The sequence below is a fragment of the Pogona vitticeps genome, chromosome 4 (genome assembly GCF_051106095.1).
Source record: "Pogona vitticeps strain Pit_001003342236 chromosome 4, PviZW2.1, whole genome shotgun sequence".
Classification (NCBI taxonomy): Eukaryota; Metazoa; Chordata; class Lepidosauria; order Squamata; family Agamidae; genus Pogona; species Pogona vitticeps.
The window spans coordinates 26,887,393-26,913,585 of record NC_135786.1 but is presented as its reverse complement, the minus strand read 5'-3'; the positions used below and the strand labels follow the sequence as shown (position 1 = coordinate 26,913,585).

At 38.9% G+C, this 26,193-nt stretch overlaps 1 protein-coding gene across 1 annotated transcript in view; it reads left to right on the top strand.

Annotated features, from left to right (window-relative positions):
- Positions 1 to 26,193, top strand: part of TOP1 (DNA topoisomerase I) — an 82,625-nt gene that overhangs the window by 48,567 nt on the left and 7,865 nt on the right. The window contains exons 6-16 of the mRNA XM_020789227.3: positions 2,301 to 2,387; positions 2,989 to 3,064; positions 4,535 to 4,635; positions 8,356 to 8,471; positions 13,885 to 14,006; positions 16,940 to 17,062; positions 18,944 to 19,131; positions 21,321 to 21,465; positions 23,225 to 23,368; positions 24,044 to 24,229; positions 24,728 to 24,796. Of these exons, the coding sequence (XP_020644886.3) occupies positions 2,301 to 2,387; positions 2,989 to 3,064; positions 4,535 to 4,635; positions 8,356 to 8,471; positions 13,885 to 14,006; positions 16,940 to 17,062; positions 18,944 to 19,131; positions 21,321 to 21,465; positions 23,225 to 23,368; positions 24,044 to 24,229; positions 24,728 to 24,796 (1,357 nt within the window). The remainder of the gene's footprint in view (positions 1 to 2,300; positions 2,388 to 2,988; positions 3,065 to 4,534; positions 4,636 to 8,355; positions 8,472 to 13,884; positions 14,007 to 16,939; positions 17,063 to 18,943; positions 19,132 to 21,320; positions 21,466 to 23,224; positions 23,369 to 24,043; positions 24,230 to 24,727; positions 24,797 to 26,193) is intronic.

The following is a 26,193-nucleotide window of genomic DNA, read 5'->3' as shown; positions in this document are numbered from 1 at the left end:
GGGTTGCTCATTGTTCTTGGACTTCAAGTCCTAGAAACCCTAGCCAGCCCAGCTGATGGTGAAGGTTTCTGGGAATTGCAGTCCGAGAACACTTGGGTTACTCATGGTTGGGAACCATGTGTCTGTGGAAAGCTTGTCATTGTTCAGCATATGATGTATAAAGGCATACTGCTAACAATAAAGGTGACACACTAATACCCATTGTTGGCCCAAGCCTCCAAGAGCCAAATAGATCTTTCCTCTCCCCCATTTCTCTCACACACACTTTAATTAAGAAATCCTTATAGGCATTATCTGTTGCACATCAAGTCTCATGACTTTGTGTAACAGATAATGTCTGGAGGTTTCTTAACTTGGAGTAGTTTGTCATAAGAAGTTGCACTGTGCATAACTGCACAAGGGATTTCAGCCACTATATGTCTGTCAGCTCCACAAGACTCTTGTGTTAATAATAATCACCATCTTAGATCTGTAGAGCTGGAAGGGACCCTGTGGATCACAGAGTTCAGCAGCTGTTAAGGAGGCACATTGGGGAATCAATTGCACTTGCAACTTCTGGTTCCTCAGCCAGATAGCTAAACCACTGAGTAGTTGAATAATAATTGCTCTTGCACATTGTGTAGCTATCCCATAGCAATTTAACAACGCCAAGCAATGTTTAGCAAGCTGGGATGTTAATATTTTTGTTAAGTTTCAAGAGCACGGGTGAGATTTTTGTGAATGTTAAAATAATTTAAGAGACAATTACATTTTAAAATCATGATTATTTGCCATTTAGCACATTGAATGCTAAATATAAAATATACAGAGACAGTTTAATTACCGTATATTTCTGTGTATAACAGTGGTCCCCAACCATTTGACACTGTGGATCGGTTGGGGGGAACGGGGTCCATGCAAGAAGACACAGCGCTCACTTATGTGCATGCACGAAGGGAGGGCCTTCACATGGCATGGGGCTGCAAACCAGGTGTTGGGAAGCCCTGGTGTATAAGATGACCCAATGTATAAAACAACCCCCACTTTTCTAACCCCAAATTAGAAAACTTAATTGCTGCTTTCCCCCTCCACTTCCTAAGCCCCATGAAAGCAGGATCAAAGGGCTGCGGAAGTGGAGGGGGGAAGCAGTGATCTTAGGAAGTGGAGGGGAAAAGCAGTGATGAAAGGGCTGCAGGATCAAATGGTTGCAATCCTGCTGTGCTTTGATCCCTTTCCCCACCTTGCTTCTGTGTATAAGATGACCCTCAATTTTTAGTCTAAAGATTTTAGATAAAAGTATTGTATTATACATGGAAAAATACAGTACATGGAATTGGATCCAATTCATTTTCTACTGATGGAAGAGTGTGTTGAAGATACCTCTGTCACTCACTCTTCACCACAATAGAGGGCATCCCCACCTCACCCTGCAGTGCAACACACTCCATTTCTGCTGGCCTTCTACATAAGGCTGCTGCAAGGATTATTTTGGGGAAGTACAGCAGAGCCCCTCCTATTTGCATGAATTTAAATCTAGATAAACACTGCTATCTTTCTGGATCTTTTATAAATATCCAAACAATAAAAATAGATCAATAAATCTTACTCTTGTACACAGCTCTGTCATTTATCTTAATATATTGTGTCTACTTCTCATCCTCGTTCACATACCTTTTTAAAAAACTTTTTTAGATACTGTGAAAAACTTTGAGCAAGCTTTCCATAGAGGGATGGAATACAAATTATCTGAAATAAAATAGTTGGTGATTTTTCCTATTTTTGCTATAGATCAGATTGTTAGAGCATAATTCATAATTATATTCATAACTTCAGTGTAAAGTACAATAAAGTGCATCATTATGCACTATCCCAGTAGCCAGGATATGAATATTTTAAGGGGAGTGAAGTTATATTAACTTGGAACTGATGTTGTATGGGAGTGGTCAGAGATTTTGAATTAGTTAAACTCTCAATATCTAATAACAATATCCTGTGTCTTTTGGGGACTTCGTTTTCACTTCTTTCTCTCTTTGTATCTGAGCTTCCCAATAGGGGAGCACTAGAGAAATGTGGACATTTAGTGAAGTAAAGATGAGGACTTCATCTTTAATGCACTAAATTGCTGCAGAAAAACAAATACATCATGTTTCCAAGTTAATTGAAACTCTCTGAATGTCACAAATCCCATTCCACTCTAGGTGGAGAGGGATAACGAGGGAGTCCTAAATAAATGTTTAAAAGTTGTAAGTTTGATTTCAAGCTTCAGGCTATAACCTAGATTTTCGTGTTTTTAAGTATTTCTTATTTTCTCCTTTCTTTAGTCCACCACGTATTAAGGAAGAAATGGACGATGATGGTTATTACAAAGAAGACTATAAGCCTCTAAAAAGACCCAGAGAAGATGATGAGTGAGTAGCTAGTACAGCTACATGAAATCTGAAATTGTAAAGCACAAACTCCTTCGTTAGTGGTAATCTGCCAGTGAAAAGTAGAGAACACCAACTTCTTCTAATTATCCTTGTGGCAGATGGGCCACATAGGAGTTTGGGCTTCACTTTTTAAAACATTTGGGTGTTTCTGTGTCTGAGTTGCATAAAGCCTTGTAAAGCTGACAAGCATTTGTATAAAGCAAGATTTTAAAAAAATTCACAGTATTGTCATGAAGAGAATGAATAGCATGAACTCAATCATACTTTTGGCTGTGTGTGGAATACTATTATAGAATTCAGCACAAATGGAGAACCTGCTGTTTATCAGCAAACATTGGGAAATAATGTTAGTGAGTTTCTCAATATTAGGAAGAAATGTCGTTAAAAATAACATCCTTCAAGTCAAGGAGTGCACTTATATGATGCATATATTATGTAATGAAAACAAGCACTTTGGGAAATGGTTTGGAAATGAGGGCATAGTAAATTTCTAAACATTGATATGTTGTATAGATGTAGACAGAGATGTGTGTTTGTTGTTAGGAATGGGAAAAAAAGTTTGTCTGCACTTCTATTTCAGTATTGACTACAAACCCAAAAAGATCAAAACTGAAGATATCAAAAAATCAAAGAAGCGGAAACAAGAAGAAGAAGAGGTACTTACTTTATATTGTTTTTGGAGGCATTGGATGGTAATAGATTATGCAAGAACTCATGGATAAAGAATACTTCACTTTTCTTCAGCAAAGATAAGCAGTATGTGGGCTGCATTCCCCCTCCAGTATCTCAGTATAGCCAGATCAGGCACTGTGAGGACCCAGCACAGCTGGTGCACAAGCTTTAAGGCATTTCTGGCTACCACTGTAATGTGTACATCCAGACTTGGAATTGAATCCAGAACTACACAAGCTGCAAATCTATTTTTAGTGGGAGTGTAACCTCATCTAACACAGACTGAATCTAGATCCCCTAACCTGGCTTTGAACTGATCCTGAACGTCTCTGTCTTGTCTGGATTAAGTTTCAATTTGCTCACCCTTATCCAGTCTGTTCCTGATGCTGGGGATGGGTTTAGGGTCAGAACAGCTTTCTTGGATTTAGTTAGAGAGGAGTGATAGATTTGATTGTTGCCAGCACATTGACAACACTGAGCCCCAAATTCCATCTCTCACAGAGGCTGAATGTCCTTTTAAACAAGATAGGGAAAAACTACCTACCTACCTCTTCTGAGCTTGCCCCTTTAGGAAGGATCAGAGGTACTGCAAAACTGTCTCCATGTGCTATCCAGAGGGGCAACCCAGATGAATACCATAGATACAAGATACATTCCTTTCTAGTGTATTTCTTAATAGCTGAAAGTGCATCCAGATTAGCTTCTGGGTGTGTTATAGCACCAAATAAAGAAATTGAACTTGTTAGAGATTTTGGTGCACCCTATTTCAGCCATCAATCCAAACAGACAATTGTAGTCAATAAATCAAGAGAAGACTGACACTTGAAGGGACAGCAGTGCATGAATTACAAAAAAGATCATAAAATGTAAGGATATGTCACTTATGATCAAGATATGGACAGTAAAGAAAACTGACAGGGAAAAAATGATTTTTTTGAAATATAATGCTGGAGGAGAGCTTTGAAGATACTATTAGCTGCCAGAAAGATGAACAAATGAGTCCTAGAGCAAATCAAGCCATAACTTTATGAAACTGAGCTTGTCCTACTTTGGGCACATCATGAGAAGGCCAGATTCTCTGGAAAAGACAGTACTGCTGGGAGAAGTTGAAGGCAGAAGGAAAAGAGGAAGATCAGATATAAAATGGATTGACTCCACTTGAGTTTTAAGAGCTGAACAGAGCTGTTTAGGTCATTTTGGAATTCACTCATTTATAGGGTTGCCATAAGTTGGAGACGGCTATTATCTGATCTCCCACCACGACAGTGTGTAATTGACAATAACATCTCCTCTGTCCCTGTCATGCATAAAAAACTAAAGTGCTTTGATTTAGACAAATGACACTTTCTCTTCAGCCTGAGAGCTCTGTTCAAGGCATAGTGTGAATTACTCTTACATAGCTTATTTGTTCTTAAATGTATAACCACAGCATATCTGCATTAATTTCTCTGTAGGACAGCAAGCCCAAGAAAATTAAGAGCAAAGATAAGAAATCTCCTGTAGGAGAAATGAAGAAGAAAAAAACAAAAAAAGAAGAGGAGCAGAAATGGAAATGGTAACATCTGCCCTTCCAGTATTCTGACTGGTGATATGCTGCTTTCTTACATCATAAAAACGATTGATAAAGGGTTGAATCCAGAGTGTCCCTTGAAAACTTGCTCTTTTTAAAGGCGTGACTAAGGTCCAAGTTAAGAACTGTATGGTGGAAGAGGGAGGGAAAGGCTTTCTTTGTCAATTTTCTAATGCAGCCTCCCTCTTGTGCTACTTCTCTGTGTTCTGGAGGTCCTGTCAGTCTTCTACAGCATTATCCCCTTCCTTCTTTGAGCAGAGTACCATTACTGTGAAACAGTAAATCTAACCCACAAATTTGTTTTGGTACTTACTTTTCAACTATTATCAGAGTTCTTGTGCTTTCAGAGTACCCTGTTTCCCTGAAAATAAGACCTAACCTGAAAATAAACCCTAGTATGATTTTTCAGGATGCTCATATTATAAGCCCTACCCCAAAAATAAGCCCCAGTTAAGTGAAGCCTGCCCTCCACCATTGTGCAGCAACCAGAAGAAGATGACATGACTGTATTTGAATAAATACAGATTGTTAAACGAAAAAAATCTCCTGAAAATAAGCCCCAATGCGTTTTTTGGAGCAAAAATTATTATAAGACCCTATCTTATTTTTGGGGAAATACAGTATAAAAGCCACTGTATTTTCTGGCTAGTTAAGCATTTGTTTGGTTAACCTTTTAGTCCATTGGTTAGTCAAGGAATTAGAAATGATTGGCATATTATGGAACAGTTTGAGGCATTGAAGTAACTTGTATTTCATTTTTAGATTGAAGGTCAGTATGTTTAGTTTGCTTTTATTTACTATTACTCTGATACGCTAAGATGAACATTGTTCTACAAAAACATTGTATGTGTGAGTTGTGGCATCACTGATTACAATTTAGTAATTATGGGATTTCATGGAATTCAGTTTTCTCTGCAAGTGCTGCCATATGGATGGCTATGAAAATATTCACAGCAGAATAACAAACCTTCACCTTACACTCTCACTCTCCATACTTCTTGCAACCAGTGGTCTGATGATTAGGAAAGGCAGGAGGAAGAATCTCATCTCTTTTTGAAAGATTCAGATCGATGTTGACTGGGATTGTGAAGAGTGTCATATTTGTTACTCACCCCTCCCCCAGCCTAACTCAAATTTGAACTTGGCCTGTGCCAATATCAGCCAAGAAAAAGGTTAGTTGATGAATCTAATAAGTGAAAACCTGCAAGTTCTGTGAATCATATTCAACCTAATCATAGTTCCAATCAGCTTCTTCCCGTCTTTGTATTCTCTCCTACTTAATGGGAGAGAATCTGCCTTAACATTTGATAGTCATTCTTGATTTTGTACTCGAAGTTTGCTCCTTAGCCTTCTCAATTCTCAAATTCCAATTTCTGTATTGAGGTGACTGCATAAATTTTTCTGGTGAAAATTATTAATGAATGACATACTAATAACATTGCTTATTTTTCTCAGTTTAGAGGACTATGACTAGGATGAGAAATCTTGGAAAGGAACATCTCTGTTCCATCTGACATAAAAAGCTCCTGGCCCCATTCCCTGTTACTTATGTCAAACTTCTCTAATAACCTTTCTCTTTAAGAAGCAACATGTGCGTGAGCCTTTCCCCATGCACACAGTGAGCAAAGAATGACTGATAGTTACAAACATAAAAAGCAACTATCCACTGCTTCAGAATATTGAACAAAACAGCAGTCGCCCTATTTCTGACAAATTTTCAATGAGCACAATTTTTAGTGTCAAACAGTGTGATTTTAAGCAAAAAGGGTGCAACAAAACATAATTCTCACCAGTGCATAAAAGGCATTTTCACTGATTTCCAGATTCAATAAAAATGTCAGGAAATTCCTCACTGTCAAGGAGAAGAATGTTGCAGTTTCTTGTTGTCCCATGCAAGGAGAAAATTAGCATGGAATTGCATCCCTAGTAAAAACATGATCTTGCAAACTGAGCACTTTCATGGCCCATTTTTCTGTGGAAAGGAATTCCACAGTTGTTTCCCCCTTGATCTCAAACATGGCATAGGCTGCCTCCTGTTATATGTGCATGCAATATTTTATGATTATATCTCACACATACACATCCTAAGGAGCAAGGGTTGATGGTAACTTTCCACTGTCTGTTCGCTTGGTAGTTTGCCATTACAGAATGTATAAGTGACCTTCAGAATCTGTTTCTGCCTAGAATTGTGCAGTGGGGTGATGGCAAGCTCATTTAGCCTCCATCAGGCTTTCATATATGCAGCAGTGCAGCATCTTGTAGTTCCTTGAATTCTAGCATCTCATCTGAACTATATGAGACAGATAGATACAAGATCCTTTTCACATTCACTGATACAGCTCTGGAAAAACATATATTTTTTAAAAGATTAACAGGCAGCTCCTTTTCTCATTTCATTCTAGATTATGGGCTTAAAATAAAATGTGCAAGCCAGTTGTTGGTTGGGGCCTATTCAGGTGTTCAGCATAAGTGTATATAGGGTTCAAAGGATGGTGGAGATGGGTGTGTATATAAGCTCCATCTTCCATTTCACCATCTGCAAGTCCTGCAGACTTCTTTTGTTTCAGATCAAAGATCTGCAGAGGCACTGTAAAGCTGAATGCCTGAACAGAAAATGCTGTTCTTGGTTACATGTCAAGGGAATCTGTGGCCGGCATCTTCAGAGACTAGCGAAACGTTAGGAAGAACAACCTTTAGAATGTGGCCAAAGAGCCCGAAAAACCCACAACAACCATTAGATCCCAGCCGTGAAAGCCTTCGCAAATACATTGATAACATTATTATTTCATACTTTTTTTCAAATGGTAACAGCCAGAAACATCCAATGGCTGAAATCCTGTTGCTTAACATAGTAAGTCATAACTAGAGCAGGCCCGTTCAATCAGTTGAAATTTGATGAATCAGCTTCTCCATAAATTCCACTGATAGAATGGACCTGCTCTAGTTGCAGCTTGCTAAGCAGTGGGATTTCAGTCATGGAATACCTGAAAATCTGAATCTGACTGATTCAGATATGGTCTCTGGGTGTCTGTGAATTTCGTTGTATGGGTATACTGTGTATATACTTACAATGACAATAAATTATTATTATTATTATTATTATTATTATTATTATTATTATTATTATTATTATTATTATTATTATTATTATTATTATTATTATTATTATTATTATGGCACCATAATAGTCTTGTAATGTTTTAGGCCCATTTTAGATTTGACTCATTAATAGAAATATGAATGGTTATCATTTGTCTGTGTCAAGGCTAATTTCTCCCTTTTGTACCTATTAATCCAGTGACAGTCATTGAATTCCTGCAAATTGCTTCCTAGGTTTATTCTTTGAGCCATGTGAAGTGTTTCAATAATATCTGAAAGGAATGTATAAAAATAAGAAATATAAGGAATACTGAGATAAAAGCAAAATAAATGTTATGTTGAAGTAACAATGTTACAATAATATACCGGTAGTTGTCTTTTATAATTAATGTTGTAAAAAGACCTCACTTGGAGGTGAATACACATGTTTCTATATTAAAGTGAAGCAAAAATGGATTCTCATAATATTAATTTGTGTAAATCTTGGTAGAATAATAAACTTTTTAGGTTGTTTACATTGAAAGATATGGCAGTATTTTTTTGGTCTTGCATATATGTGACAATGCCTGGATTGCCACTTAGGTTTTTCTTTTCCCTTTTTTAAAGGTGGGAGGAAGAACGTTATCCTGAAGGTATTAAGTGGAAGTTCTTGGAACACAAAGGTCCTGTGTTTGCACCACCATATGAACCTTTGCCTGAAAATGTCAAATTCTACTATGATGGTAAGCGATTAAAAGATTGATCCTTGATGAAAGTCCACCTGCACAACTGACTCACCTAAGATCCAGAATTATTCCTAGCTATAGATTACTGTTTTGCTGAGATATATACCATATAACATGGCCTTTGCTGCTCAATAATTCTTCCAGTCTAGATAAGCTGTCTTTGACAGCACAATTCATTTGTAGTAGGTATACTAAGTTCTCCCTAACTGCCACAGAGCTTTTATCTTTGGCTGAAACTAGAGTATAGGCCCATTGAATCAGTGGAATTTATGAAAGTTGATTTGCCAAATCCCCACTAATTCAATGGGGCTACTGTAGTGGTGATATACTGCAGGATTTTAACCTCTGTGTCTCAAGATTGGGTCAGAAAGTGAGATGCGTAGCTTCATTCTGTTTGTTTGAATGTTTATTAAAAATATGTACTTTTTAGTAATTCCTACTTTTGGCAAGAAAGGACACGAGTCAGATCCTAACCATGGTACATGGAGAGTCTCCAGCCTTGTGTATATTTACAAGGAACTCCCAAGAATCATCTCAGGAGCAGTCTACACTTGTAGGATCTGAATGTACATTCATAACAGTGGAATCTCTACTATCTGTCCCAGCTGAATGGTCAGTGACACAGACCAATCTTTTGTGCTGATTACTCCTGCTCAGGAGGAATGAAGAGGCCAGCTAGGTGGAAGAGTGGCCTCCCCCAGGAAGGGCAGAGCATCCCACGCTGGCAGAAGGAAGGTGTCTGCAGAGGTGCTTGCTTTTGCAGATCCAGTGATGGACATATTAGTTATACACTGGCCCCACATGATCTAGCTTAGCCATGCAGTACTGATCAGTCCAGGAGACCGCCCTGTGCCAATTTGCCTTTTCTGCCTTTTTTAAGGCTTGTAGTATGACAGTCCGCAGTAAAGTCTGTAAATCCCTTTGCTCTCTCATGTGGGCTATATGCTCTGGAACTGTTAGCTGTTTGCAGAAAGAGTGTGTAGTTGCCCACTTATGCTCTGTGTAAGTGCAGAAGTATTAGATCATGTCTAGTGTTGTCATGCTGTCATTTATAGAAATATTGAACAACACCAGCAGGATTGGAATTGGCATACTGTCATGAAAGAGCACTCAAATAACTAATTTTATTAAATGTAGACTCAAGGTGGGTTCAGGAAAACAGAAAATATTTCAGTGCCTAAATTCTTTGTCTGTAACCCTGAAGGAATTCACTCAGAAATAGTGCATTTATTCTGTCATTTTGAACTTTACATGACTAGATAGTCACAGAAAAATGAACTTCCAGAGGAGTTAAACATCCTAGTCAGTAGTGTGGTAACTTAAAAACAGAAATTTTAATCTGCCGTTAGCTTTCTATAGAATGCAATCTAACTGGCTGCAGTGCATGAAGACTTGCACCAGATTAAACCTTGTTAGTTTTTAATATGCCAAAACTATGTTGGTTTTCCTGGAATTGATGAATAAGAGAAAAATGACTGGCTAGCTAGTAAGGGTGTTGAAAATGAAATTTTATTGCTATGGTTGCCCAGTTACTTCTGTCTCCATCTGGCAAAGAAGTCTGTATGTAGGCAGGCTTTCACACGTACAGCTGATGTGTGTACATTTCCAGAACAAGGTGTTTGGTCTCACTAAGGACTACTTGTACTTCTGCATGACTAGAATTAGGTCAGGGCCCTTCTCTGTCAGAGAAAGGTTTCTGTATTGCCACTTAATAAACTGCTGTCCTTGGCTACTGACCAAAGGTCAGCTCAAGAGTTCTGACTCATCTGTAGCAACTCCTAAACTAGTGTTTGGGCATCCTGCTGTTTGTGATACTAAACTTGCTGAAAAGAAAATTTAACACAGTTGTTTATGCTGGCTCAGATGGATGCTGTCCTGAACACAGCAGTCCTGTCACTAGAAAAATCTTCTAAGTATCTTTTGAATGTAAAATGTGGGAGTGATATACTAGCCCATGTTGGTTTGTTTTAACTTAATGGATAGCTAGAGAAGCCAGTCTTAATGCCATTTAAATTATCTCTAGCCCTAAAGCTATGAAACTGGTAGAATGCAGCTACTCTGGTTTGGTAGAATATGACAGGATTAGCACTATAACATAAGATCCGCAAATGTTTGACATTTATTTCTGATTATTGCTGTATGCATTTAATAGACCTGATTTGGAATTTTAGGAAAAGTACACAAGCGGGAGGGAGGGAGAAATTGTAGTGAACCAGAGATTCCTGTTACTTCTGAATCAAGGAGGTTTGGCTAATAGCTTCTAGAGAAGCTAAAAGAGTCTTCCTCAACCTGATGTCCTCTAGATGTTTTGGACTTAAACTCTCATAATACCTTACCTATTTGCATAACTGGCTTGGACTTAGGGAAAGCATACTTCAAAGTATCTAGAATATACTGACCAAGGGTAAAGTGAGATAATTGCCTAAAGTATGAGATCACTGTATAAAGTTAACTTCAGTCTCCAGTAGGCTTTAGTGTCCTTGGTTCTTTAGAAGCCACTAGTCATTGATCTTCATTGGGACATAAGAACAAGATATGGTTGACTACATCCAAGTTTGTTAATTTATTATATGAACAAAGGAGCTGTATGTAGCTTGCATATGTATTAACATATTAATTATTCTTTGGCCAAACCAGACCTTCATAACCTTCAATATGTGTTTATAATTGGCCCTTGCCAATCTTTGTCTTAAGTCTTTTGTTCCAGTAGAGCTGGACCTGATCTAACCTGGAGGAAAAGTTTGGTCGTAGTTTGGGACTTTTTGCTTGATTATTTGAGTTCAAACCTTGTAAAGTAAAAGAGTACAGTCTTTCTTGTTTGTTTCATTTACTGATAGAGATAGTGGAATACAGAACAAAAATATGTCCAGATAAATCTGAAAGACTGGTAAGAAAGAGGGAATAATCAATCTTAAAGATTTATCTGGTGCTTCTTTAAATTGCACATTTTTTCACAGTGCTTAAAAGCAGGGATCCAGGCAATTCTCTCATTGTGCTTCATAATAGCTAAATAACCTCAAATGTTGCCTACATGCCTTTCAGAGTTTGGTATCCATGGTAGACTTCACAACATTAAATGTAAATCCTTCTGCACTGCTGATCTTTGAGAAAATTGATTTAAAAGATATTTTTGGTAGCATTACCAAAGTTTACAGTATGAAACCCCTCCAGTCTTAACATATGGACAAACTCTCCTTACCTGTTTCGTATAGTGTGACTTATTGTCTTAAAGCTAAACACAGAAATTCTTTCCCAGCCCTATGCATGAAAAACACTTTATGCTTTTGGTCTTCTTTATCTGCCTTAACCTATAGCAATACAAGTAGTAGCTGGAATGGCTTTCACAAGAACACACTGCTGTTTTAAAGTGAAGCCAATGCTTTAGGCTGCGGCAAATAAAATGTTGTCCATTGGTTACTGTTATCAAGTGCATGGAAGTCTGTTGTGACATTAGTGTGGTCTGGATCTGTATTAGGCATATTGATAGGAAATGGAGTGAGTGGGTTTGCAGTGAGTGCATTGATGCAGCAACCACTTCCTCCTTGAAATGCGAGAGAGGCAGCTTTTCTGTACATCTAGTTATTTCATGCTGACCTATTACAATTCTTCAGTCAAGGGGAAACAAGACAGCCACAAATCATTGCAATATTAAGCAGGGCAACTTTAGCAACAATGTTTTGACTTAGATATTGCTGCTAAGTATTACACTTACTTATTGCTAAGTATGCCAGTGCACTGTAATGTAGCAGAAATTCAACCTAGTCAGAAGTGCTCTGTTGCCTGTTTTTGTGAGGCTGAACAACAGAGGAGTGAAATAAAGCAGAAGGCAGTCTCAAAATCAGTAAGTTCAGGCCTTCTTTTTCTGGAAAGAGAGCAGCCCACCCATCCATTACATTACCTAACTGATACCTCTTTCCTTGCACTTCTTGCTTCTCACATAAAGTAAGATTGCCACCCCCAAGCCAGTGTTGTAATGCACAATCCTACTTCTGAATTATCATTGGGTATTCTTATCTTGTCCTAAAAATCAAAAAAGTAGAAATAGATTGGCTGCATTCAGTAAATAGGCTGCAACATTGTGATTGGCACCTTAGAAAAGGACCTTACCATATAGCCACAGAGAAAAAGATCAGAGCTGTCAGGTGAGAAAGCTAAAGTGTTGTGTAGTCCATTGCTTAGTGTTCCTGTATGATGCTTCTTGATGAAGCTTTTTAGTAAAGAATTAGCCATTGTTCTTGTGTGTTAAATGCTGACAGGAAAGAATAATATCTTCTTCAAGTGATTCCCAAAATGCACCACCCCCAAGTATTTCAAATACTGTATTTAAAATTGTCATAATGGAAGTCCAGTTTGAGAATCAAAAGAGCTCAGTTTCTTTGAATGCTGTGAAGGGCCTCTTTCCAGCCTTTTTAATTATTTCCCCTCCACATAAACCTGAATATTTGCTTTACTTTGTTTAATTGGAAGTGGATTGGAAAGTCTCCGTTGCAAATTGGAAAGAGTGTGGATCCTTCATGGTACTGAAATAGCACCATCCACAAAAAAGCAGAGGTATCAGCAGGTTTTGTGGAACCCCAATGTTTGCAGCAATAGGAAGATGTTTGGTTGGGGGGGCATAATGGATGATGAGCTCCAGAACAATTCTGAGAGGACAGGTCTGCTCAATAAGTCCTGAATGCTGGCTGACTGAATTAAAAACTAGGATGGGAATATGTAATGAAGCAGCTGAGATCTAGGCAGGAATATTCCAGTATTTTTCTGGAGGCCCCGCTAATGTTAAAAAAATGCTGGTTCACTGAAAGAGAGGCAAGAGGCCAGCAAATCAGAGACATTTAGCAGTCCCACTGTGCATGCAGATTCCTTGAGGTACCTGCTATCTGTACAGCATAGTCTTGTTCATCTTACTTACTTTAAATATACTTAGACTGTGTTTTGAGCAGAGTTCCTCAATACAGTTTCATCCAGGAGGACTTTCCACTATGTGAGTGAAAATGTGTTTTCTCTTTTCAAAATGAAACAGACTCCTGCCCCAGAATAGCCAACTAGTTACTTCTCAAAAATATTTTGTGCACATTTAATACTGCTTTTTATGCTGTATGTTTTTAAGACACAGATTAGGCAATTTGACATTAAATTATACTGCCTGCATAGAATTTGAAGTGAAGTCAGTGGGCTTCTTTTCATCATTTCTTTGGGCCCAGATTAACCCTGAAACACAAGGCTATGTTATAACTTGTCTGTAGGGTTATTATTCTGGCTGTGCATTGTATATTCACAGAGGGCCAACGCTGGGTAGGGATGTGCCTGGATTCCTTCTTTCTAAGGTAAGAGGAGTAGACTGGCTGTGGGTATGAACATCCATAGGATGCTACCTCATTTATTTTTTCCTCATGGATTGTTTTCTCTGTAGGTAAAGTTATGAAGCTCAGTCCCAAAGCCGAAGAAGTTGCAACGTTTTTTGCAAAAATGCTTGATCATGAATACACTACAAAGGAGGTCTTCAGGAAAAACTTCTTCAAAGACTGGAGAAAGGTACAGATCATATCATGGACGGGTTAGAGTGCTCAGTTTCATCTGATTAATTAATTAATTAATTTGCAAACTGCCAAGTCCACCTACATGCCAGTTGTTTCTAAAAGAGTAACAGGTAGCTCATTTAGTGTCTGAGGTTTTGCAGTAAATATTTGGTTGTCAAAGGCTTATTTGAAACCATTTCTTCTTAGCTTTGTTTTCCTTCCACTACTGGCCAGCCCTTTCTTACACTAAAACACTGATCGCTGTACAGCGTGCAACCTGAACTAGTAAGAAAGAAGGAATAATCAAGGGATTAAAGAGAATTTGCTATACAGTGGTGCCCCGCTTGATGACGATAATCCATTCCATTAAAATCGCTGTTAAGCGATATTGTTGTCAAGCGAAAGAAAAAAACCCATTGAAATGCATTGAAAACTGGTTCAATGCATTCCAGTGGGCGAAATACCTCATCTTCCAGCGAAGATCCTCCATGGGGAAGCCATTTTTGGTTGCTGTCTTCCGGAAATAAGTCCAGAAAACAGCGGACGGCCATTTTGAAAACCCGACTATCAGCTGTTTTTGATCATCGTAATGCGAAGAATCGGTTCCCGAAGCAGGGAACCGATCATCATAAAATGGATTTTCCCCATTCAATCATCGTTTTGCGATCGCTCATCGTGAGGCGATTTCATCGTGGAGCACGGTAATCGTCAAGCGGGGCACCACTGTAGTCAGTTTGGCTAATGAAAACCAGTGGGAAGTGGGGAGAAGAGAAGTTGGTGGAAAAGCTAGAAACATGTATGCAGAGATCTCGTGCTATGTTTGCATAGGAGTGGTAGGAGGAATATTAATAGGGAGTCTTGGCAAAAGATATAAAAACAATGGTTTGGATGTTTAACACTCTGAATGTTGATGCTGTGTAAACTACAGAACTTAACCTATATAAGGTTTGCAAGCTGTTGTATAAAGTGATGTCCCATCCCTTTTTTGTGTACAGAGAATCTTTTTGTAGTGCTTTAACTGAAGAGTAGATTTTTTTTATGTGCAAAGTGAAATGCTTTTTGCAGTTTCAGGAATTCAGTTATATTCTCATTCAAGTAAATTTTGTATATCTCATTTTGGTGATCAGTATTGTCATTGAACATAGGTTTTAGTCACAAACAAATCCTAGAATCCTGAAGATTAGTTTCCTGATATACCTTTTCAGGGCAGTGAAACTATATTACTCTTCTATTTGCTTGCGGTTGCCATGATCTAGCCAATCAGAGCTTTACAGAGTATATTAGAGACATTGCATATGTGCTTATTGCTCTTTATATCTCAGTGCTGGAAAATACAACAAGAACGCTCGGTATTTCAAAGTCTGTTCTTTTGCTGAAATAACTAGTGATGGCAGTATCATCTCATGTTTTGATTAAGCCAAAATTGTCTTAACTTTCTTCAGCTCCAGCTTTGTTATTAATTCTTTCAGTCATTTCCTGGATTGGCAACAAATTGTACTGTGAAGGTGCTCTCTGTTAAAGGGAAGCTGTATTCATATTCTGTGGAATAGAAGTATTTTCTTGGCAATTATTGACTGGCACAAAGTGGCAGGATAGCCAGAGTTTGGGAAACTGAGCATGCATTTTCTTCTGTTCATGTAAGCTGGAAAAAAATATGATCAGAATGATGAGTAGTGGTTAGGTAACCACTGGAAGGTCTCAGTTTCAAATTCCTAGTGACTCTGATTCTCTTGTGATCTTGGACCAACCAAGAGCTTTCAGCACTGCATACTCTTTTGGTGGTTGTTCAGATAAATGGATGTAGTGAGAACTGCATGCTTGCCTAAGTTCCTTGAAGGGGACATTAATTTTCCAGGCTAGGCTACTATGCATAGTTAAGGATATAAAGTCACATTATCCCTTATATGTGATCCTGAATTCCTACGATAAGGGAGTACCTTTGTAATAAAGAGTGAATGTGGGATTGTTGCAGAGGTGCAAGGCACCTGCGGTACAAGGCATGCTGACTGCCTTAGTTTTTAAGTGGAAAAAATCCCATCTACTATAGGCAATACAGTGGTGCCTCGCTAGACGATTGCTTCGTTTAACGACGAATTCGATTTACGATGAGGTTTTCGGAGCGATCTTGCACTTCATTTAACGATGTTTCCTATGGGCGATTTTCGCTTTACAATGTTAGGGACCTTGCCTCGCAAGACAATTAAATTTTAGGTCCCTGTTTTTCACTTTACGATGTTTTTGACAGCTTGGTCTTGCTTCACTATACGAGTCTTTTAATGGTCTCTGTTTCGTTAGATGGCTGTCTTCGCTTGGGAACCGCGTTTCGCTTAACGATGTTTCCTATGGGAATTTTCGCTTTATGATGACAATGCGTTCCCATTGGAACGGATTATCAGGTTTTCAATGCATTTCAATGGGAAAACGTGTTTCGAGGCACCACTGTATCTGATAAGCTTAATTATGGGATATCTGTGAAGGGATTCTAGAATCTAAGCATATTTTGTACTACATAGAAATGTGCCTTTACTCCTTCAAAACTTTCTTCTGTTCTCTTCTGCTTACTCCATTTCTTGAGATGAAAGTGTTGAAATATAAGATTTAAGAGTTTAAAAGATTTTAAAGCTTCTTGGAAATCTCCCTATACAAGAATAGAGGTGACTTAATAGGTTGCATTTCTTTCATGCAAGGTAGACCTGAAGCGTTGTCTCTTGAGCGCTCTCTATTTTAGCATTTGTTTATTGCCTGTCTGCCCACCCAGCAGGGACTCTAAAAGCAATTTACAATAGATAATTTGTAACATTCTGAATCTCCATCTGGCCTTCTTTTGGTTGGAACTTCACCATTCTTATTTCTAACATGAGAGCATCCAAACTGGTTTTACAGAGAATGAGCATCAAATGCTGTTTCTGTCCTTGACACTACTTCAAAGACCTAATTTTCTTCCTGCAGGAAATGACTCCAGAAGAAAAGGGTATCATAACCAGTCTCAGCAAATGTGACTTCACCCACATGAGTCAGTATTTCAAAGCTCAGTCTGAAGCTAGAAAACAAATGACCAAGGACGAGAAACAGGTATCTTGCCTTAGAACATACCTATATAAGATTTACAAGCTGAAAAGAATGGTTGATATTATTGCTTCCTTGCTTTACCACCTGTTCAAAATCCATTGGATCATACAATGTGTTCTTCATTTCACTAAGTAGAGTAATGGAATATTGCAATTTGGCAAACATGCTTCTAGCTAAGCCTTTGGGTAAGCTGAACCAATCTTTGGCACAACCAGTATTTTGCGTTTCAGTTCCCATAGTCTGAATTGGGTGTGGTTTTTGGAAGTTGAAGTCCAAAATACCTCAGGGGCCAAAGGTTCTCCTCTCCTGCTTTGAAAGGATGAAAGTATTTGGCAAGACTCCCACACTTCACTGTGTTGTTGCTTTGCTTTGGATTTTGTACTTTTTCATAGTATCACAGGTGATGCTCAGCTGCAACCTTAGTAAGAAACTGGCACTTTAGGAGAATCTCTTACAAGAAAGAACATGTAAGAAGTTTTCATCTGTTCTGCGGCTCCTTTGCAGTTCTCTACAGAAATTGCGTAACTGGAAACTGTGGGTTCCATAAGAGTTAGAATATTGGTCTCCAGTTGGTGGTTTTTGATAGCACCTTGTGAGGAAGCATCATGTATGAAAAGTGAAAGAAAAAGAATCTGTTGCTTTGAGGAATCCTGTGACACAAGAACTCCAAAGACTCCCAGCAGTGGGAAGAGAGTTAGGAATAGACCTGCTGCTTTTATGTATTCATTAGAAACAATAAAAAGTTCTTTCCTTCATATTAATAAATGATACACCCTCTAGTGCTGCATTTCAATTGCAGTATCAGTGATTTTAGTAGGACATGTCCTGTGTTGGTTTATTTTATACTTTAGCCAGCAATAATTCCAGGTTTATCAAGGAATGGCTAAAATTCACACATAACCAATGGTTGAATATTGGAAGTGAAAATTGTTACCTCAAGCTAATTCTAAAAGGTTGAAGACATCTTTTTAATTCTCAAAGTCATGGGAGTAGGGGCGGAGGTCTTTAATTATTGAAAGTCACAGCCACCGCAATGACATTAAAGACACTTCTCCCATCCTGCAGCTCCCATGGCTTCCACATGATTAAAAGGATTATGCAAGAGCCATGGAGGCTGTGAATGAGAAGTAGAAAATCTTTAATTTCAAAAATTTATCATCAGCCTTCTGCTGGTATAGTTATGCCAACAAGATTTCAGCCATTAATCCCTACTCATAGATTTACATCTCATCAAAGATACAGTATTAAAGAGGTGAGGGAAAGAAGTAGGAGTGTTGCAAAAGACTTCAAAATGGATGGTAGTTTGGTCTACATGAGTCACTCGAAGACAGAATCAATACTATCCAAAACCTATTATATTCTAGTGCACACCAAATGGTATAATGAAAAAAAAGGACTGAAATTCCACAGGTAGGAAGAGGTGGTAAAACTAATTTATAAGATGCTGAGGCTCACTCTTTGTATGTTTACTTAGAAACAACTCCCTGTATGTTCTGTTGGACAAAGTTTGAGGAAGCCTGCAAGGGGTAGCTTATAACCAATTGTATTGCCATTCCACAGTTGAATTTAATGGGACTTATTTCTGAATAAACATATAGAGGATTGTGTTTGGAGTCTCTCAAATATTAGGACCTCAGAAGGCACAAAGAATCCTGCTTAAGAAATTTTGAGACCTTTTTGCAATGTATAGATCCAACATGTGATTGTAAATCTCTGTGAATCAGTTTCTTTGCAGTATACTTGTGGTATTCGTGAAATCCTTTTTATAGCCAAGGTCTCTGTGTGGAATTTGGATGGACCTAAGGAATTGCTTGAAATTCTGGTTCTGAATAGTTTAGTACATTTCAATGTTGTTTTTCATGGTGTGTCTGTCTATCTCTCTAGAAAATTAAAGAGGAGAATGAGAGGTTATTAAAAGAATATGGTTATTGTATTATGGATAATCACAAGGAAAGAATTGCCAACTTTAAGATTGAACCTCCTGGTCTCTTCAGAGGGCGTGGCAACCATCCCAAAATGGGCATGCTGAAGAGACGTATAATGCCTGAGGACATCATTATCAACTGTAGCAAGTGAGTTTGGAATACTTCATGCACAGACTAGGAATAGATTCAAGTTACAGTGCATGATAATGCTCACCCCAGATAACCTCTTTCTCAAATACAATCTTTCACTTTCTGTCCAGGGTTTCCTATGGTGAATATTCTTTCAAATTAAAGACAGTGTAGGAGATGGACACCAACACATACCAGTACATGTGCCAAATATGTACTTTTTGTGGAAGTTCACAAAGTACTTTCATGTTTGCCCAGTTTGTTGTTATTTTGTATATAGTTTGAACTGGCAAAACTCAGATATTTGGATTGGCAAATCAGTCTACTAATAGTAAATGATGAGTGTTATAAACTTATTGAACTTTTCTTTCAGAGAGCTTAGAGCAGCTACATTTTGGCACCCAGTCTATCTCCTGTCCAGGCTAAGAGTCTAACCATGTGGCCTGTAGATGTCATGGTATTTCATGTACCATTCAATGACTGTTGAACAGAGTACAGCCACATTGAAACGGAATCATTGAAATACTGTATTAACATAGGATCCATCTTAAATGCTTGCTGTTTTGGATCTCTTGAAATTCCAAACCATTCTAGGCATAGGAGTCTATATTTTAAGACATTAGATGAATTACTCCAAGCCCAATTGCCGGAAAAAAATGTACACTATTTTGCCGGAGGACCAGAACATTCTCTTTTTATAATGAGATGTTTGGGAAGGATATGTCTGGGTGAAGGTAGATATGGAACAGAGAAAGATCTGAGTTATGTAGATATGTGGAATTTTTTTAAAAAAATCCTCTGGAAATTCCTTATAGGTGAGGCATGGAATTCCCTCCAGGTGTATAGCAAGTAGGCTGGTGAAGGAAAGGCAAAGTATTGTGTTCCCCTTCAGCTTTATGTTTGGCATCTGTGCTATCCATGGAGGGAATGAAAGCCCTTTCTCCATATGCAGTATAGTGTCTGGCAAAGTAAGGATACTGTCTCTGCTTTGCCAGCCTTCATCAGCTTTTGTACTAGTTATGGAAGTATTGTTCTTTGTGCTCAGTACTTAAGCCTGTCAGCTGACAGTGTCTGCTGCATCAGCCTAATGAATTTCTATGCCTTCTTTGCTAGTGCACTCTGTTCCTATGTTCTATGAATAGGAAGGAACTTTGCTTTCCCCGTATTCAACATAGAAATGCAGTGGGCAGGCAGAGAAGGCACTCTTCTCTGGCTCAGCCTCTGTACTGGCCAGAGAGAAATGAAACTCCGATTAGTACAGTAACACAGAGGGCTTGCAGAAGAGGCCTGGATTTCTCTCTGGTTCCATTAGGTTTCCATGCTGATCACAAAGTAAGAATCTTTAACTTCCTTGATAGTCAGCACAGCAGCCCAGGCAGTTGACAGCAGAGGGCAGACCATTATCCATTCCTCTTCCAATCTGTTGTGTTGTTGACATCCACCATTTTCACAAATCTTTTTTACTTTTTTTTACTTTTTCTCTCTTTTTTTACTTCCTGTTGTTAAAAATGTATAAAATGCAAAACTATGCAACATACATGTTCACAATAATACGCAAAAGAAAAAAGCATATTAACAAATATGGAGAGTAAGTATTTCAGAAGCATACCTACTTCAGAGAGAGAGAGAGAATGAAGTATCAATTGTTACTACATTTTTGGCAGACCCATTCTTTGATCAGGCCAAGTTTGTTAACATTTCCTGATTCTGACAGTTAATATGGGGGATGCGGTCCGAGAAGGCAAAGCCAGTTGGCTGTGGCCTTATGACAGATGTAGCATCTGCAAACATGTACTATTAAAATTAGCTACCATTTGAATTTCTTACTACTGTATTCTCATCAGTAAAAAGAGGGCAAGCAAAATATTAGTCTGTAATCTGTCCGAGCTAGATTGAGTTGATTGGATTTTGCACTGATAAGAGTAATGTGGGCCTGGATTCCTTTTTAGATATAAAATTACAAGAACTTAAGCAGGACTTTGCAGGAGGCAAAGCAAAGAATTATGAGAGCTTTTCAAGCTTGAGCTGTAGATGTATCTCATTTATGTTGGCAGTTCATATTGTGGCTGTTGTCGTGGTTTATAGTGCCAATTTAAATTACCTGAACCAGACTGAATAAATAATATGTTAGTTTCTTCTGTTGGCATTTTATGAGTTGTTCCATAGCTTTTCCCCTTTTAAAATCTTTCCTGTGTTCTTTGGCACAGAGATTCTAAAGTCCCTTCACCTCCCCCTGGACATAAATGGAAAGAAGTCCGGCATGATAACAAGGTGACCTGGTTGGTGTCATGGACTGAAAATATCCAAGGTTCTATTAAGTACATCATGTTGAACCCAAGTTCTAGAATCAAGGTGAGAATTTGTGTGAAAGTTTGTAAGTTGCTTCTTTCTTTGGCTGCATGGAAGAATATGTCACTTTACTAGAGATTTGGAAAGTACTGTTTGTGTGTTATGTGTATGTGACTCCACTCCAAGATTGTTTTATCTCAAGCACTTTTTCTGACCAGATGTGCACTAGCGATATGCACGGCAAAAACTTTTTTGTTTGTTTCATTTTGGTTTCTTTCAGGAGGAAGTGTGTCTCTATCAGTATTATTTATTTCATGCACCAGTCCCTTTCTTTTGATACAAAAGGGACCACCTGTTTCACTTCATTTCATTTATTCCCCATTTGTTTTCTGGGTGTTAATGCTCCAAAAGAAATCCTTCAAAACAAGCACACTAAAAAGTAGAGAGGAAATAATTAATGTACTCCAAAGGCAAGCAAGGGTGTCTGGACAGTCAAAAACCAACCCATTTGAGCTTGTATCAGAAGAGCAAGAGGAGTTGTCATCCACTTCTCTTCCCTAGTCCAGCTCCTAGCCAGTTAGCACATCTTTTTTTTTTACCTAAGATCCCTCTTTCCTTAGCCAGTTAGCATAAGCAGGAAACGTTGGCCCTTACAAGGTTTTTCAAGTTTGGACTGGAAAGTGGTATATACATTAAAGAAACAAGGCAGCAGCCAACAGATTTCACATTTTGCAAGCACTGGGACAAGAAACAAGCCACTGCACACCTGTTGTGCAGCAGTCCATGATGAGGAGATGACCCAGGCTGCAAGTGTGATGAAGAAAGCTGCAGTTTACAATGCCTTCCCAGTACGTGTCCCTCCTATTATACTAAGAAACCAAACAGCAGCCAAATGAAATTGTTTCATTTATATAGTCTAGTTTCAAAGGTCTGTATCCATCAGGGAGATCATTACCTTATTTGTCCAAGCCACACATCCCTCCTCTATTCCCACTCCATGTATTGTTAGCTCACACCTGAAGCAAGCATGCCTTTCTCCCCACTTTTCCCACAACCTTTCTTCCCAGTGAAATGGCATCCTAAAAACCCTTCCTTTTATTTTCTTATGTGGGTGCCCACTCTAGGGGCCTGGATCCCCATCTCCTACAAGTGTTTTTTTTTCTTTGTTTTCTACTTTGCAGAGCTAGGCAAAGTAAATGTAGCGGCTGTGGTCCTAGTTCTCTGGCCATTTAAGAACTGTCCATGGCACTGGGGTGTAACAGATGGTGATTTTTATTCACAACATTGGAACCTGATAATGTGTGCAAATGAAAGCACATGTGCCTGCTTACAGCAAGCAGATGGGGGATAGCTGGAGAGCGAGCCCAAATGATAAGACATGATCAGGCCCAATCCTTCTGGTGCTTACCAGCACAGTCATATTGCGCAGATTTGCACCTGTGATGCTATTCTGGATGGAAAATTAATCAGTCAAATTTACAATCATACATGGGCGAAAGAAAAGAAATAAAAGAGAGGGAACAAAAGAATAAAATCTTCATGGTTCCTCTCTTCCTTGAAAAGAACCATTTGTTTCCATCAGACTCTTATTTGACCACCAAAAGCGGGGGGGAGCCTGTTTTGTTTCATTTTTCATTCACTGCAGAACAAGTCCTATACCTACTTTGTGCTTCTGACTTGCAGCTGTCAAGAGCCAAATTATATATTTTACATTGACAATGAGGATGTTCTGAAAACTCATTAAGCAATGCCCTGTCTCAGAACTGGAGCCCTCTTACCCTTGAAGAGTCCATCATACTGTTCCTTGTTCTTGCCTCTACAGGGTGAGAAGGACTGGCAGAAATATGAAACAGCTCGAAGACTGAAGAAATGTGTAGATAGAATTCGAAATCAGTATCGAGAAGACTGGAAATCTAAAGAGATGAAAGTCCGGCAAAGAGCTGTTGCACTGTACTTCATTGACAAAGTGAGTCCTTTTTCATCCCCCTCCTTTTTCTTTGAGTAAATCTGTAGGGCTCTTGAACGTAGTCGCATTGGATCTCTTAAACAGTTGAAACAGATGTACTATTAAAGCTCAGGAAAAAACAGTAGGATGGCATCGGAAGAAAGCTAGGGAGATATTGTTAATAGTCAATGACCAGGATGTATCCCGGATATGTTTTTGGGCTAAGCTTCCTCTGGCAAATGGGAGATTTCTGTAACTACTCTGAGTTGATGATACATTTGTGAAGGTTATGCTCTGCCTACTTTCTCTAGAACATCCCTCCATACATGCCATTCCCCACTTGCCAACACCTTTACAGTGTGGCACCAGAAGTGGACAGAACTTTGTACAGTAGCTCTTCTGAAAACAAAGATGGGAAAACAGTAGAGCTTTACAATTTCTATAATTATAATAGCTATAGTCCCAGGACTCCTAAACAGAGAACATGGCTTTTTGCTTACAACAAAACTTAGTGTAATCCTTTAGTTAAATTTGAGTACATGCCTTGGAATTTTAAGTACTGTACACAGTTTCTTAGCTCAAGGAAGCTTGATACAGCTTGTCCCTGATGAACTTGTGTGGTTTAAAGTGCTTCTATCTGCCTGGATTGCTGCTTGTGACATCTTTCTGCCATCTCTCACTGCTTTGTCTTTGCAGCTTGCTCTGAGAGCTGGTAATGAGAAAGAGGAAGGGGAGACAGCTGACACAGTGGGCTGCTGCTCCCTCCGCGTGGAACATATTAATCTGCACCCAGAATTGGATGGCCAAGAATATGTAGTAGAGTTTGACTTCCTTGGAAAAGACTCAATACGATACTATAACAAAGTCCCTGTAGAGAAGAGGGTAAGGATTTTTTGTCATAATAAGGGTAAGAGTTTGGAAAGTCCTTCGCATCAGGTGTTCATAGGCACACTGCCACTGAATATGGATGTTCCATTTAGTGTTCATGAATAATAGCTTTGTTAACTCCTTTTTAAAGATGTTCTTTTACTATCTATACAGTATTCCAGTTTTATGATGGTTTTCTTTCCTCCCCAGCCCATACTAAAAACCATGCTCTCCTTGGAGAGATGCTACTGTCCTTTGATTTGCCTCTTTAAATAATTTAATCTGTTTTTGTTTTCTTTCATCAGTGAAGAATAATAGCCAAAGGTCTTCTTTCTTTCTTAGAAATACCACAAATAGACTTCTATAGTACGGAAAAGTATGGTGTCTATTAAGCAACATGTTCACAGGAGGTTGTATGAATTAATCAAGGGAACTTTGCCCCACTGTCAGGCCAGCAGATCATCCAGTTTGCTTGCATCATGCTTACTTCTCTCCCTTGCATGTCCTTTGTAGGTTTTTAAAAATCTTCAGTTGTTCATGGAGAACAAGCAGCCTGAAGATGACCTCTTTGACAGGCTCAACGTAAGTGCCTTTCTGTACCTGTTATCCAAGACTACTGTGTACAACTGTGGCTCTGAGAGGGCTTTCCGAGTAATTATTGTGAAATCAGTACTTTCCACTTACTCTTGACCTGGGCAGGGGCCAATTTCTTGCACTACTTCCTGCAGACAATTATATTAAACAAAGTAGAAATCTGTCCTGTCAGGCTGCCATTTAAGGACAGAATGGGGATGTGGGTGGCTCTGTTTTTGACCCTAATTTTTTCTAATGCTGTTTCAGAATTTATTGTATTAATCTCTATATAGGTGTTTTAACTCGTTCAGTTGATAGCTGGTGTGCAGCTATCAACAAATGTCTCATTGGGAAGATGGTCCCTGATGGACAAAACATTCCTCTTCCTGTCCTTAAGTGAAAACCTCGAAACCTTCAGACCAGCTTGGTTGGAATATCAGTATTACATACAGTGAACTTCATTGTTCGAAATCTTCACAGTTGAAAATTCTCTGTCTTTCCTAGAGAAATGTAATTAAGATTTAAAACAAAAGCAGATGTAAAATAAAATTAAAAACATTGATTTTCTCTTTACTTGTCCCAGCATTTAAGAGCAGCAGTTTTAAGCCAGGGTATCAAGACTATTTGAAATGGGACACAAGTTGGGGGCAACCAACACTTGGTTGTGGACTTCTCCTGGACAGTGCTGAAACTGGTCTTCTGCTCCATATCTCCTCCTGTCAGGAACAGTTTTAATGGGAACTCCCTGGTTCATGTTGTCCCTCTCCCTTATCTAACAATACATTCCTCCTAGGCAGACCAAAACCTCACATAAAAACTGAGGCGGGGACATGCAAGCAGTAAAGTCGTTCCTGTTCCTCCCCTTTATCAGGCAGAAGTGACCCTTATCTTCCGCTCCCCATTGAAGTGGCTCCACACCAAAGGGGCTAACCCATCCCCTGAAGCATTCACTTTATTTCCCTCAGCTCCAAGCAGTGGGGCACACTGTGTGTGGCGAGGGGGGGGGAAGGACTGGGACTAGCTGGCTGGAGAAAGCTGAGTCACACTGCCCAGGGGCCTAGTCCTGCAAGGAGGTGCAACACAGCTTACATTTCTGAGGCTGCGGGAGGCAACATAACAGTAAAGCAAGGTGGTATGTCTTTGCCTGGCAGTCTCTCATAGCGGAGTTCATGTACATACCCTATTCATGGAATTAGCATATCTCCTTGCAGAGCTCTGGGTATGAATCATGTATCTTCTTGGATTCATATTTTTGTTCTAGGAAAGCAAGTTGAGGTCCAACGAAAACTTTTTAACATCCCCAAACTCTGAAAATAGGAAAGATTCTAATATGTGGTTGAGAAATTGTTACAGTGTAGTATTAGATTCAATGAATAACCCTTCCTCTTTCCTTCCTTTTCCCTCAC